Source organism: Pocillopora damicornis, chromosome 1, assembly GCF_964200805.1.
Source record: "Pocillopora damicornis chromosome 1, jaPocDami1.2, whole genome shotgun sequence".
Classification (NCBI taxonomy): domain Eukaryota; kingdom Metazoa; phylum Cnidaria; class Anthozoa; order Scleractinia; family Pocilloporidae; genus Pocillopora; species Pocillopora damicornis.
The window spans coordinates 28,175,650-28,189,981 of NC_142670.1; the positions used below are offsets into that span (position 1 = coordinate 28,175,650).

General features: G+C 37.9%; 2 protein-coding genes across 2 annotated transcripts in view; both read right to left on the reverse strand.

The window, feature by feature from the left end:
* Positions 1–14,332, reverse strand: part of LOC149053105 (uncharacterized) — a 108,250-nt gene that overhangs the window by 86,264 nt on the left and 7,654 nt on the right. The window contains exon 3 of the mRNA XM_089182390.1: positions 14,083–14,139. Coding sequence (XP_089038516.1) covers positions 14,083–14,139 — 57 coding nt within the window. The remainder of the gene's footprint in view (positions 1–14,082; positions 14,140–14,332) is intronic.
* Positions 821–8,505, reverse strand: LOC149053112 (uncharacterized). The gene is made up of 6 exons (XM_089201570.1): positions 8,502–8,505; positions 5,041–7,590; positions 4,333–4,438; positions 3,165–3,529; positions 2,391–2,503; positions 821–1,105 (listed from the first exon to the last, which is right to left on the reverse strand). Exons 1-6 carry the CDS (start codon positions 8,503–8,505, stop codon positions 821–823), a joined length of 3,423 nt encoding a protein of 1,140 aa, XP_089057696.1.

Sequence of the window (14,332 nt, forward strand, 5' to 3'; positions counted from 1 at the left end):
TGTGAAAACGAGCATTTGAAGACAATAAAGCCGAAACAAAACCAACATGTATATCTCCATGGCCCTATTGATTGATAAGAAACCTAGAAAAGCCATGGCGAAAAATTGGTTCACTGACAGTTGAACAATGTACAATTTTACAATGGAAGGAATATATCATTTCTATGTAAAACTAGCATGACGTAACCTAGAAGTATTCAATTAAATCATATGTACTTGATGGGCCAGAAATAAATTGTATTATATTATACTTCACAAACTGCAGGGCATTTTTCTGATCTGTGCCCTGGGGTATGATAGCCTCGGAAAGAGACACCAAAATTTTATCCTCTCCACAGACTGGTTTAGAAGAGCAGCCTTCGTCTTTGTAGGGTACGACACATTCCGATATATTCCGTATTACATCATAATACAGTCTTTGAGGATAGCAAAAAAGTTTGAGTTTAAAACGTCCACGAACACCGGTCTCACACAAGCACGTAAAAAACCGGGCATGCTGAGGCCTAGACCTATAGCAAATTTTTCCTACAAACTCAGTGAAGCCCGAAGTAGATTGTAAAAGTGATCTCATCAACTTGATTGGACGGAATCTATCGAAAAAGAAAAGGAAAAATCAAACACAGCCCAAGCAATCCAATGGAAACGATTATCAGCCATTGCACAGTAATCTTGAGTATATGCGTACTCGAGTGGTCATTTCAATTATTGAATCTATAGTTAACTAAAAGAAATCCATGTATGTATGACTGTACACTAAAATACGTTTGAATTTCCTCTACGTCATGCGTATTATTTTTCAAATAAAGCCGACGAGAAATACTTACCCAGAGAAATGCCTAACTTTAAATTGCACTTTCCCATCTACAAGACGTGGCGGTTCGTCTAATTTATCTGTAATGTCTTTCCAGTCATGTGCTTCACATTGTAATATCCTCAGTTCACCGGGACGTAACTCTGCCAACTCTTGTTTTTCTTTACGGAAGGTGAGAGGAATCCTTATTGTTACAGGCGCGATGAGACTAACATTTTGAGAGCCTGAAATGTAAATAACTGGACCGACAAGTCCTCCCTCTCCTTTTAGCTCACTGCTCGGGAATTCTTGTACCTGGATTTAAAAGCAAAACAAGTTGTTGGGCATGTTAAACTACTCCCAGCATAAAGATAATTTGCTTTACATGGTGGAAAGTGAATTTCAGGATGAAATTTTGAAATTATCTAAAAATTATAGTACACAATGTAAATGTCCTTTCAAAGTTTTATGTAGTAATATAAGCATTATTATGAAAAAATGTATACACTGGACTTAATATAAAAAGTCTGATTGGTCAAGAGCGCTCAATCAATATACAGTAAAGAGTGAAGTTTACATATAACCCAATATCTACCGCAGATATTGCAGTTATCATGTCAAGTTCAACCTCTGCCTAGTTTCCAAGCCCTGACTGTCTGTGAAGTATTCTTAAACTTTTGCAAATTTAAAGAGATGTCTTCTTTCGTAATTTGTTTAAAAGATGTATAATAAAACAATAATTTAATTTGGTTTTTGCATGATGTCATAACTCACCAAATCTTATGTCTGTGTTGTCTTCGGTTTACGTAGATAACTCAGACCTTGGTTTTGCTAATTCATCATGATATCATGCATAACTTCATCCACTAATTGCATTAATTACAAACCAATAAAACCAATTTACCTGACAGGAATGATTTCAATTTGACATTTATATCGAAGCAAAAGTCTGTTTGTTGCTTAGAATGAGTTTTCCAAAACTTATGCCCCATTCACACCAAAGCTTAAACATGTTTAAAAGTTGTTTCGTTAAACACAGTTTAATTTTTTTTTTCTTCATAGAAACTATTTAACCGAATATTTTTTACTTGAATGTAGCACATTGGAAATGCAAGTTAGCAAGTACTTGAATCCAATGGAAAATCAAGTTTTTCAGTTCTCTGTTTATAATTTTCATTCAATGAAAACCAGTTTAACAAAACATGTTTTGCTGGTGTGAATGGTGTATTAGTTTTAAAAAGGGAATGCCCAGGATCCATGAGTACACATGGGGACAGTAGTACCACAAATAATTCGAAGTTACCAAAACTGCTGATTAGAACTTTGTCACATGTATCTTCACACACATGCAAGCACAAGCCCAACTGTCCTCTATTTTAGCTTAAAGTTGTTAATTAATATCTCTCTCTCCATGAATATTGCCACCAAGTTCATGGAGTGTATGGCAAGTAACTGAGGGTACAGGTTTTACTATTGCAACACCTTTGTTTTATCTCCTTGCTTTTGACAATCCCCTCACGCCAATCCTATGACTTTCAAAACTGGAAAATGAAAAAATTGCAGGACTCATGCATGTATATAATTTTATAGTTCCATGCACCTTGATTGTCACACAGAAATCTTGATAAACAGGAACACAACTCTGAGGAATTTGGACACTGACATCAGGAAGGTCAGGCACAATACAGGTCAATTCCGGGCCTCCTGCAGTACCTCTTGAAAAGGTGAAAGACTTAGGACGCCAGACTGCAGCAAATGAAGAAACTGCTGATTTTGTACAAACAGCTTGTGCAAATGGGAAAAGCCACTTGGGAACTGTTGAAGTTTCTGCATATAAAAATAAATGATTGGAAATGCATCCTTCAGCTGTGTTTTGAAGTCTTCAAACAATAAAGTTACCTCCAACAGATGTCATTATGATATTTATGCTTCAAAGAATAAAGTTTGCAACAACATGGTTATTGAGGAAAATTTATATTATAGTCATTAAAATGCATTGGAGACTTCATGTAACATTTGTGCAATAATTACAAGTACTGCTTGGATACACCTAAAGGGTAAACGAAAAAAAAGTTCTAAAGTTGGATTTGAAATGCCTATGAAGAAGCAAGAAGTCTACTTTGACATTATGAGTGCAGCAGGTCATGCATTGCAGGGATAGATGTCCGCATCTAAGTCATTGCACACCTACTCCTTCTCCCTTAAGTCAACTGATAAGTTCGGGTTACAAGTTGGGTTTAATTTTGGGTTAGGAGAGGGGGAGCTGCACATTTCTCAAATGCTGACATTGATGCCAGTGAAAAAGGGAGCCTGGGAATATCATGATCATTCATTAAGTTATTCACACCTGTATTTAATAAAAACATAACGTTACCTGATCCATGCCAAGTATTCTGTGTCTTTAATTCCTTCCATTCATTGTTCTCTTGGTCAGTCAGTTGCTTGATAACCACCTCATACCCCTCCAAATATGGGGCACTGTGCATCAAAGATACAGTAAAACTTATTCCTTCAAAACTTTTCTTGTAATCCAGATCTGGTGGGCCATCATGAGATATTTCAATAACACTGCTAACCAATATCTCATCACTGGCAGTGGAGGGGGAGAGGGTCCTGGGGTTCCACAATAAGCATCTACATGTAAATGGCACAGGTTGTTGTACAGCTCCACTGCAAAGTTTGATAGAGGCACCAGCTTCCCTCAGGTGCCATGAGTCTTCCTTACCTCCGATTTTTCCTCTGAAATACAAAGGAAATTAATTATCCAGCATTTTAAGATATTGTTCCCAAGTGGAGTAAGCAATGACAAAGGTATTTAAAATGCAAGTGGCAAACTGGCAGTTTGAAAAACTCATTTAGATATTGACACTTAATTTCAAAACTAGATTTAATAGATGTTATTTTTCTTTATTTTTCTTTTCTTTTCCATTAATTTGCTTTTCCTTGACTCAAATAGCCTCAAGTTATAATCATAAATCAAAACATTTATTTAAATGAATAAAGATTTTTTTAAAGCCGGTACAAATACATGTATGTTATTTATCCAGTACTAAGCTGGTGTGTAAAATGTTATAAAAGTTGTCTTTCTTTTTGTCTGCAATTTTATTGATTTCCTAAAACAATCGGTTAAATCTAATTTGTTGCTGTACTTTCATGGAGCTTTCTCATTAGTTGGGAAATCGATGCACTTTAGAGCAAAAAATAGCGCATTTTATCAATAAATCGTGCCAATGAGAACCAATCAGATTGCAAGGATCACCAGTGATTTGAGCACGAATGTAATAAATTTTTAATAGCATTACAGTTATTAAGCATGAACTTTATTAACTAAAGATTAAAAAGAAAATAAAATAAAAGAAAATAGCTGTCATTTATAAAGAGGTCCGGAGGGTTGTTCTTTAGTCAGAGCACTTTGTCAAAAGTTGCCATTAGTTAACACCTCCTAGCAACTCCAACCCTGCTCTTTACAATGGTCTGTGCATCCATGAGAAAAAAAAGCATGGGAAAGGCAAAAAACTGAGTCATTGCAGAAAAACCCATACCTTTTGATCAAAGTCTTTTCATTGTCTTCAGTGTCTACTGTTGCATCTTCTATATCTGCCAAATCTTTCCTGCCGGTGTAATAAGGTACCTCATCTTCCTCTTTGGCTGGGGAAATTATTATTTTGAGGTGTTTGGTTTCAGTATACAATATAACGGACATTTACTACCAGTTAATTCCCAATATCTGTTCAACCAAAATTGTTCAACATGGGGTCTTTCCGCACTAACGAAAAAGTTGTTTATTTAGAACAATTTTTTCGTCATCACTAAATTTTGACAAATTTTGGCCAAAGCCGACAAATCGTGAAACACATCGCCGACAAATTTGTCCCAAGTAAAATCTGGACAAAATTAATTAAATAAGCAAGACCGTGATAAACTTGTCGATTAATTATCGCAAAAGCTACGAACAGCGTGTAGCTGAACTGAAATCAGTTTACTACAGAGGCAAAAATTCTCTTTTGTCGCAAAACTCTGGGATTCTAAAATTTTAAAACGGCTTTGAAAAATCCTAGAAATTGGAGGTGGAATCCTTTGGCAGACTAGGTCGAGCGGTAAGAGAATTTTTCAACTTTGAAATTTATAATATAGATGTAACACTCAAGCAAACTTTTATCCTTTGATTTTGCCAGGACAATTTTAGGCTGGAGTCATGAAAATCACGAAAGCTCGGATATGCATTGATTAAGAGTATAAGATAAGATTACCGTATGACTCTCCTTCTCCAGCCTTCTCCCCCACTTCTTTTGCAATTTGTAGATGACGCTCACGGTACTCGATTGCCTTACGAAAGTTGACTAAGCTATGAAAAGCATTACCAAGACTTCCATAAGCCCGTCTCTCTCCAGCTTTATCCCCCACTTCTTTTGCTTTTTGTAGATCACGCTCGTGGTAACTGATAGCCTTATGAAAATCGCCTAAGCTATGACAGGCATTGCCAAGACGTCCATAAGCCTGTCCTTCTCCAGCTTTGTCTCCCACTTCTTTTGCAATTTGTAGATCACGCTCGTGGTAACTGATAGCCTTATGAAAATCGCCTAAGCTATGATAGGCATTGCCAAGACTTCCATAAGCCCGTCCTTCTCCAGCTTTGTCTCCCACTTCTTTTGCAATTTGTAGATGACGCTCGTGGTAACTGATAGCCTTATGAAAGTCGCCTAAGCTATGATAGGCATTGCCAAGACTTCCATAAGCCCCTCCTTCTCCAGCTTTGTCTCCCACTTCTTTTGCAATTTCTAGATGACGCTCGTGGTAACTGATAGCCTTATGAAAATCGCCTAAGATATGATAGGCATTGCCAAGATTTCCATAAGCCCGTCCTTCTCCAGCTTTGTCTCCCACTTCTTTTGCAATTTGTAGATCACGCTCGTGGTAACTGATAGCCTTATGAAAATCGCCTAAGCCATGATAGGCATTGCCAAGATTTCCATAAGCCTGTCCTTCTCCAGCTTTGTCTCCCACTTCTTTTGCAATTTGTAGACGACGCTCGTGGTAACTGATAGCTTTATGAAAATCGCCTAAGCCATGATAGGCATTGCCAAGATTTCCATGAGCCCCTCCTTCTCCAGCTTTGTCTCCCACTTCATTTGCAATTTGTAGATCACGCTCGTGGTAACTGATAGCCTTATGAAAATCGCCTAAGCTATCATAGGCATTGCCAAGATTTCCATAAGCCCCTCCTTCTCCAGCTTTGTCTCCCACTTCTTTTGCAATTTGTAGATCACGCTCGTGGTAACTGATAGCCTTATGAAAATCGCCTAAGCTATCATAGGCATTGCCAAGATTTCCATAAGCCTGTCCTTCTCCAGCTTTGTCTCCCACTACTTTTGCAATTTGTAGACGACGCTCGTGGTAACTTATAGCCTTATGAAAATCGCCTAAGCTATCATAGGCATTGCCAAGATTTCCATAAGCCCGTCCTTCTCCAGCTTTTTCTCCCACTTCTTTTGCAATTTGTAGATGACGCTCGTGGTAGCTGATAGCCTTATGAAAATCGCCTAACCTACGATAGGCATTGCCAAGATTTCCATAAGCCCCTCCTTCTCCAGCTTTGTCTCCTACTTCTTTTGCAATTTGTAGACGACGCTCGTGGTAAATGATAGCCTTATGAAAATCACCTAAGCCATGATAGGCATTGCCAAAATTTCCATAAGCCCGTCCTTCTCCAGCTTTGTCTCCCACTTCTTTTGCAATTTGTAGATCACGCTCGTGGTAACTGATAGCCTTATGAAAGTCGCCTAAGCTATCATAGGCATTGCCAAGACTTCCATAAGCCCGTCCTTCTCCAGCTTTGTCTCCCACTTCTTTTGCAATTTGTAGATGACGCTCGTGGTAGCTGATAGCCTTATGAAAATCGCCTAACCTACGATAGGCATTGCCAAGATTTCCATAAGCCCGTCCTTCTCCAGATTTGTCTCCCACTTCTTTTGCAATTTGTAGATCACGCTCGTGGTAACTGATAGCCTTATGAAAATCGCCTAAGCTATGATAGGCATTGCCAAGACTTCCATAAGCCCGTCCTTCTCCAGCATTGTCTCCCACTTCTTTTGCAATTTGTAGATGACGCTCGTGGTAACTAATAGCCTTATGAAAATCGCCTAAGCTATGATAGGCATTGCCAAGATTTCCATAAGCCCCTCCTTCTCCAGCTTTGTCTCCCACTTCTTTTGCAATTTGTAGATGACGCTCGTGGTAACTGATAGCCTTATGAAAATCGCCTAAGCTATGATAGGCATTGCCAAGACTTCCATAAGCCCGTCCTTCTCCAGCTTTGTCTTCCACTTCTTTTGCAATTTGTAGATGACGCTCGTGGTAACTGATAGCCTTATGAAAGTCGCCTAAGCTATGATAGGCATTGCCAAGACTTCCATAAGCCCCTCCTTCTCCAGCTTTGTCTCCCACTTCTTTTGCAATTTGTAGATGACGCTCGTGGTAACTGATAGCCTTATGAAAATGGCCTAAGCTATGATAGGCATTGCCAAGACTTCCATAAGCCCGTCCTTCTCCAGCTTTGTCTCCCACTTCTTTTGCAATTTTTAGATGACGCTCGTGGTAACTGATAGCCTTATGAAAATCGCCTAACACCTGATAGGCATTGCCAAGACTTCCATAAGCCCGTCCTTCTCCAGCTTTGTCTCCCACTTCTTTTGTAATTTGTAGACGACGCTCGTGGTAACTGATAGCCTTATGAAAATCGCCTAAGCCATGATAGGCAAAAAAAAAAGAAAAAGAAGAGAAAACCAGCTTTTGGGTGATGCCTTATCATCGGCCGTTAAGCTTTCTACACAGGAGATTGATATTGAAGTGGAACAATTTATTAAAAATTCACCCGTCGCAGTTTGAGGATAAGTGTTAGCAAATGTTTTTGTTAGAAGCACCAGAACCTAAACATAGCCACTGCTGGTAGAGAAGAGAAGGGAGAAGGCAACATGGTTCTTCTAAATGTTTTAGCATGCCTTTGGCAAAAGTGCTTCACATCACTGATGATTGGAAACAATTAAAAAGTCCCATTTATTTAGCATGACACGTAGAAACTATAGTGGGAAGCCATTGCCTAGGTTCTGCTATATGGTTACCAATGGGCCAATTACTGCCTAGTAAATTTGTTACATCTTTTTGTGGCCTTGTATCTTTATGGGAATGAAGTTATCACTTCAGAGACGTTGATATGAAGACTTAGCCAATTTGTAACTACAGAAGATAGAGAGGCATTGGACAAGTGCCTTGGCGATGATTTTAAACCTAATGATGAAGATGTCTTGGAATTTTTATATTATTCAAGTGTTTTAACCCTTTGCATCCTAACATCAGCATACTTTTTTTCCGTACTGTTCTCTATGCATATCCTATGGTGCTGACAAAGAGAATTTGTTTAACAACCAAGAGCCTCTTTAGTTCGTGATCATTTCCTTATTCTCATGATCTTAATGTTTGTTTTAGAGGGGATACTAATAGGAGAAAATGGTCACTAATCACTCTTAGAGATCAACTGGTGGAGTTCAATTCTCAAGATATTATGCTCTAAGGGAAACTTTCAGTCCCTCGAGACTAAAGCAAGCCGCCAAATTAATTAACAAGTTATTCAGAGCTGAAGAACCAACTGAAGCAGAACTGACATCCTTTGAACAACTGAAACGGTTTATATAGTCACTGAATTGCAAATCTTTACCCATGTTTCTCTGGATCTGCACTGGTAGTGATGTGATCACTGTACGTACACAACATAGATGTGCAATTTGCTATCCTTGAAGGGTAGCGTCGATGTCCTTTTGCCAGAACATGTAGACCATTGCTAAAACTTCCATCTACATATGAATCATACCCAGCACTGCTTGAGGAGTTCACTAATGTAATGAAAGAGGAGCAAGCCTGTTTTGTAGTATTGTTGAGTATGGAAGATGTGAACAATTTGAAATGAACACTCAGAATGCTTTGAAATGAATACTTTGGAATTTGCTTCTTAGTTTTTACAATTTTTTATGTTTTGCATAACATTTTCACATTACTGGTATAAGGCTTTTTTTTAACACAGAATACAAGTTACTGTTGATGGCATTTTCTAAACTTTCCGAAAGAAAAAAGAATTAGGTCACAAATTTATATCTATTCAAATGTCATTACAGTTGTCACTGGCAGTTAGTTTGGTTACAAGTTAGGAAGCCTTTCGAGAGAGATGTAAAATATGCAAGTTTCATGACTACAAACTCTAACTTAAAATTTTATCAGCTGATCTCTAATATCACTAAGACTTTAAGTAGTAAGTGTAAGTGGTCATAACATAACAAGATATTAAATTGTCAGCCCCTTGAAATGCGAAAACTCGGGGTAAAAGGTGACATGTCGCTTTTGCTACCATTACGTGTCTTCTAGGAGATCAATGCCTGAATTTTAAATTGCACGAAATACTACATTGATTTCAGTGGACTACTTACACCACCAAATAAATGCATCTACAAAAGTGAAAATGGTTCGATGATAAATCAGTGAAAATAACAGTATCCATCAAGATTACATCAAAATTCAGGAGTCATACTTGAAGTTATCATTAAGGGTCAATTATACTGGTGACAGCCGTTAAAAAATGTCATTAATTTCATTTTATACCTCCAGACAAATCGTGAAGCATGAAAATTTTCATCCTCTCTTAGTGTTCAGTGCAATTTTGAAACTATTGAAAAAAAATTATTACCATTTCATTATACAAGCTTCGAACGCAACAGCATAACTTCAGTCTTATTCACTGGTTGATCTTCACAATGTTTTATGTTGTAATTAACACAGCGTCTGCATTAAACTTTCCTATGTGAGGGAGGGATAACAATGATCATGTACAAGTACTTTCATTATCATCAAAGGAAATATCAAAATAATTTTGATTAGACGCTGATAAATGTTAAATTCAATATTGAAACTTTCAATGATCGTCACAGTGTTCAGAAAGTGCTTAATTCCATTATTTCCATCGTCAGAGAGAGGGTCAATCCTATTGTGTAATTACTGTAAGCTGACTTTGTGACCCTGGCACAATAAACATTGTTTTCTGTTTCAATATCAGTCATACTCACAGTCAACCATTATAATCAATTCCAAATGTCTGCCAATTTGTGCATTAGCCCCAGATTTTAGACTGCCTGTAACATGAAAGTGCAGCGCTTGTTATCTGACGGCTTGCTATTTTTAAAAGAACCCATTTTAGCAAGTTATCCATTTCTAGGTTTGCAACATTAGACAAGCCGTTCTTGTATAGTAAATCTAGAAAACATAGTAAGCCGTCAGATAACAGGCGATGCACTGTGGAAGTAAAGTGAGGTATTTTTATTGAGAATTTGACTGTATTTTTTTATTCCCAACAGCGGTCGTAAATATTCCCATATAAACTCTTATAATTTCGCCATGACTGCTATTTCGCAAGATGATCATCTCGCAGCTGGAGCTTGGGCTGCCTGTGGTTGGAGATTCCAAGGCATGTTCCTATACTTATCCAGTTTAAACTAGTCTCACGCAGTTGCTCGATCATTTCCTTTAAAATAATGTACGCCGGTCTCCCTCCTGAACTTGCAGAGAATGCCAATGGAATTTTTTCCTTTAGACAAATGCATGATACATTTAAAATATCTGACGTCTTTCTTAATAAGACGACTAAAGACAATTCTAACAGCTCAAACAGGTTTGAAGAGGAATTTTGAGACAGTGATATGGCGATAAGCATTGTTGTGTATTCCTAAAGCTTCCTGGCACAGATTTCTAATCCTACATGAACAATGCGTGATAAACGAAAGTCCCTTTCAATGGTGCTCTTTAGAGAATCAACAAACTTTGTAAAGTATTCTTCACTAAGTTGCTCCGCCATTTTGAGAGAAATATTCCGCTTACTAGCTGTTGTTCGCCGGCTCAGAAAAAGTAATCGATAATCTCGCATAATGATTTCTTTTTCTCACGCAACAATTTCTCATTCTCAACAGTTAATATTTAATTCTCAGTATATTGCTACATCAGTCTTTTTCTCGATTAAAGTTTTATCATTCTCGATGCGTAATTTAAATTTTTTTTTTTTAGAGAGCACGGTAACGAATCTTGCAATTTGATTGGTTCCTTACCCGGTCAGTATTTTCCTATCTCTGCCCACGGGCCACTGTAACGCTTTCGTGAGTCGCTAAGTACATCCCAACTTTCGTTGCCATTTTTCATAAACGTATCTGGTTTTTCCGGCTGGGCAGTATTTTTAAGCAAACACGTCGGTCATTAACTCAAGCCGATGAATAACTTATGAATCCTCTCTTTTCTCTCACTCAAATCACTTTGGTTGACAGAAAAATATTGGTTTCAGAGTGAATTTGTATGAACAATAGTGTCATTACGTTGGTTGACAAGCGGCCTAAAACCCGTCCGCAATTAATTTTAATCGTTCACAAAAAGTACCTAGAAAGTTAAAACGTGAGGTATTTGGTTACAGTTAAACTGAACGATAGAACTTTCATTCATTTAATACCTGAATTTTCTCAAGCAATTTGTTCGCAGTGAAAGAGCGAGCGAAGTTTTAATTTAAGTTCTACAACAAATATACGCTCTCGGTGAGTCTTTCCAAGTCCGTTCTATCTGAACATTTGTGCCGTAAATTGCACAACAGAAACTGAAGTAATTTTTTGAGAAAAGACGGCATTAAATCCCTTTGTGTCTTGTTGGAATGTGCCATTCGAATTTAGTTTTTGTGAAGGAAAGACCAGATTTACACACGCCATTGCAGCAAACAAACGAGCAAACTCTCACAACGTCAAAATAAAAAAATTGAATTTACTCACAATTACTTTACTCGCCGTTCACTTAATAAATAGAGGTAAATCTTCGTACATGAATGAATCGTCGATGAGAGTGAATAATACTTTCCGTTCGATCATTGACTGTTTTTGAAGAAAACATTGTCGTGAAAGTCCTTGCCAAACTAGTTCCGTTGTTTTTCAAATGTTCTTACGCTTTTTTTACTTACGCGCTCTCTAATTGACAGGTGTCAGATTGTGACAGATACTTGTAAAAATAATGTTTCAAAGTTTGTTTGGAAGCCTTTTAAATTATCGTTACGGTAATGAAAATGTTTCGCTAAGGCATCTCTCTTGAATTTGCATCATTTCTATTTTAACTACCATTTACTCGCTCAAAAACTGTTCAGTTTATAGAAGATCTTGCCGTATTTACAGCCCTAAATCATTCGGGTTCTTTCGGAAAGAATTTCGTCAAGTTTCAAAAAAATAACTATGTTATTTACCGGCTAAGGGTCAGTCCTTATGGTGAAAAACTGTGCCCTCGGTCTTCATTTTCAAGATTTCAGTTTTTCACCATACGGACCTCCCAGCCGGCAAATAACATATATATATCGCGTGACAGTTCTTCATTCTCATACAGCGATTTCCATTTCTGATGCAGTGGTGATGTAGGCTAATTTCAAATTGTTTTTAAGACATAGTCTGGTAACTAATTATTAGTCCCAAGCTGAGGCTAAGGGGCGCTTATTTTGAAAGCAAGATCAGAGTGACTGTAAGTCGAATATGAAGTTTTGTGCCATTTCTGTGTGCAAAGGCGTACTAGACTCAGGTATCATTTCTTCAGCCTCTTGCTCCTGTTGACTATCCGCTGCCCGAGTTTCTACTAGATCCAACAATGCGCTCTACCCAGTCACTGTCAGACTCTGAATTTGAGTCAGAGTTTGGCTGAAAGTTATTCTGACTGTCCTCCACAATAGAAGTCAAAATCTTACTGCCAATATGTGCCTCACCAGCCTAACTTTCTCATCTTTCTTTCCTTTAAATGCAATAAAGTTCAAGTTTACCTACTCTAAGGGATGGCGACTGGTTTCTGTGATAGAGATCTTCCTAGTCAATGTCATTGTAGCCCTGTTTCTTTATTTCTGCACACTTCCTTTCATTATCTGTTCGCCGCTTATCTTTTCTCATTTCAATGTCAGTTAGATGCTCAATATAATTTGCAACAAGCTTTTCTGAGACAATGGACTTTTCAGAAAACTCTCTGATTGCCTTTTTATCCCCTACTTTGAGCTTACACTTTTGAAACATCTGTTTTATTTGAGCTCAAGGCTGATAATCATCAGGTTTGCGGCCACTCGTAAACGTTTTCTTACGTGGTAGGAGGTGAAAGTCGGGAAGTTTGCTGTAATCGGGATTGGTTCGTGGAGTTTGTGTGCCTGGAGAAGGACTTACAAAGTCTCAAAGTTTATACTTCCATATTCAAACTTCAGCCATACAACGTCAATATCCCACAGTGAATGTTCGCAATTTCTTGTTTCATCTCACACACATTTAATATCGAGATATATTGACATTCAAACATTTTGCGTTCACAAGCGAAACGTTCTGAGATAACTACGGCATGGAACATACCACGAAGTAGTGAGGGGAGTGTCGCACTTTTGTCAGTCACGTTAAGGTGGGGGGTCAGGAGTTTTTTCTATTAAAAGGCCAGGGAGGGCCAACACTTTTTTCGGAAAAAATACCAAAATTCCACAGCCACCCCCCTCCAAGAAGAAACGTACCTTAATTCTTTAAGATCGAAGAGAGCGACATCGCACCGAGCTTCATCTTCGCGATGTAATTTCGGTATCAGGTCACTGAGCCGCGAGAACTCGGATCTACTCAGTCCGGCCGATCAACATTACAGAGAAGTACCAAGTCTTACAAATACCTTTGTATATTCTTGTGGTAACAGAGAAAGTTTGCGTCGCAAAATAAACTTCGTTTCGACCGGACTTAACTGTTGTAAATCAGAGACAGTGAACCAAAAAGTTTAATTGTCCATAGGATTCAATTTGTGCTATATTTAAAGCCGACAAACATTGGTTTAAGCAGCTCCCATGAAGAAACTGAATATTTTAAACTGTGTTTGAAAAAACAGCTTTAAAACATGTTTAAGCCTTGTTTTGAATGGGGTATAACCCTGTCACTGGCTAATGATGCATCACTTTAGGCAAAACGAGGTGCAAGTATCTACCAAAAGATGGCAGACTAGCCCGCTATTTATTCCGGTGAGACTTTAACTAACAGCTCTAAAAGCCACGCAATATTTGCAGCATGATTAAGGTTCTTGTTTCTCCATCTTCACGTCGTTGTACTAATTTTACTTTCAGACAAAATTTAAGGCCATGATCATTATTTAAAGTTAACTTGCAAATATATAGCTCTACTCTAAGCACGAAAGACGTCATTGTGGAATAGTGTTAATGTTCATATTCAGTGTTTTCAAACCTGAAGAGCTGTCTTGTTCACGATCTCGACCTATCTCGCCTTGCAGAACCTCCATAGCTAAAAAAAAAACATAAAGGAAAATATTACTTATCTTCTTCCCCAAGAGCTTTAGCGGCCAGTTCATTTTCCTAATTTATCAAGTTAAACAAGCCACAATGCAAAGGAAAAAATCGAAGGTTTCTTTGCACACCTTAATCTCAAAACAATCGTATGTTCAATTTAAAGAATTAAGCTGCGGCTCAATTTAAAC

Excerpts from the sequence above, each read along its gene's own strand:
- LOC149053112 (XM_089201570.1), bottom strand. Across the intron at positions 3,530-4,332 it reads GAAAAGACTTTGATCAAAAG|AGGAAAAATCGGAGGTAAGG; the intron begins GTATGGGTTTTT and ends TTTGTATTTCAG. Across the intron at positions 2,504-3,164 it reads GAATACTTGGCATGGATCAG|GTACTGCAGGAGGCCCGGAA; the intron begins GTAACGTTATGT and ends CCTTTTCAAGAG.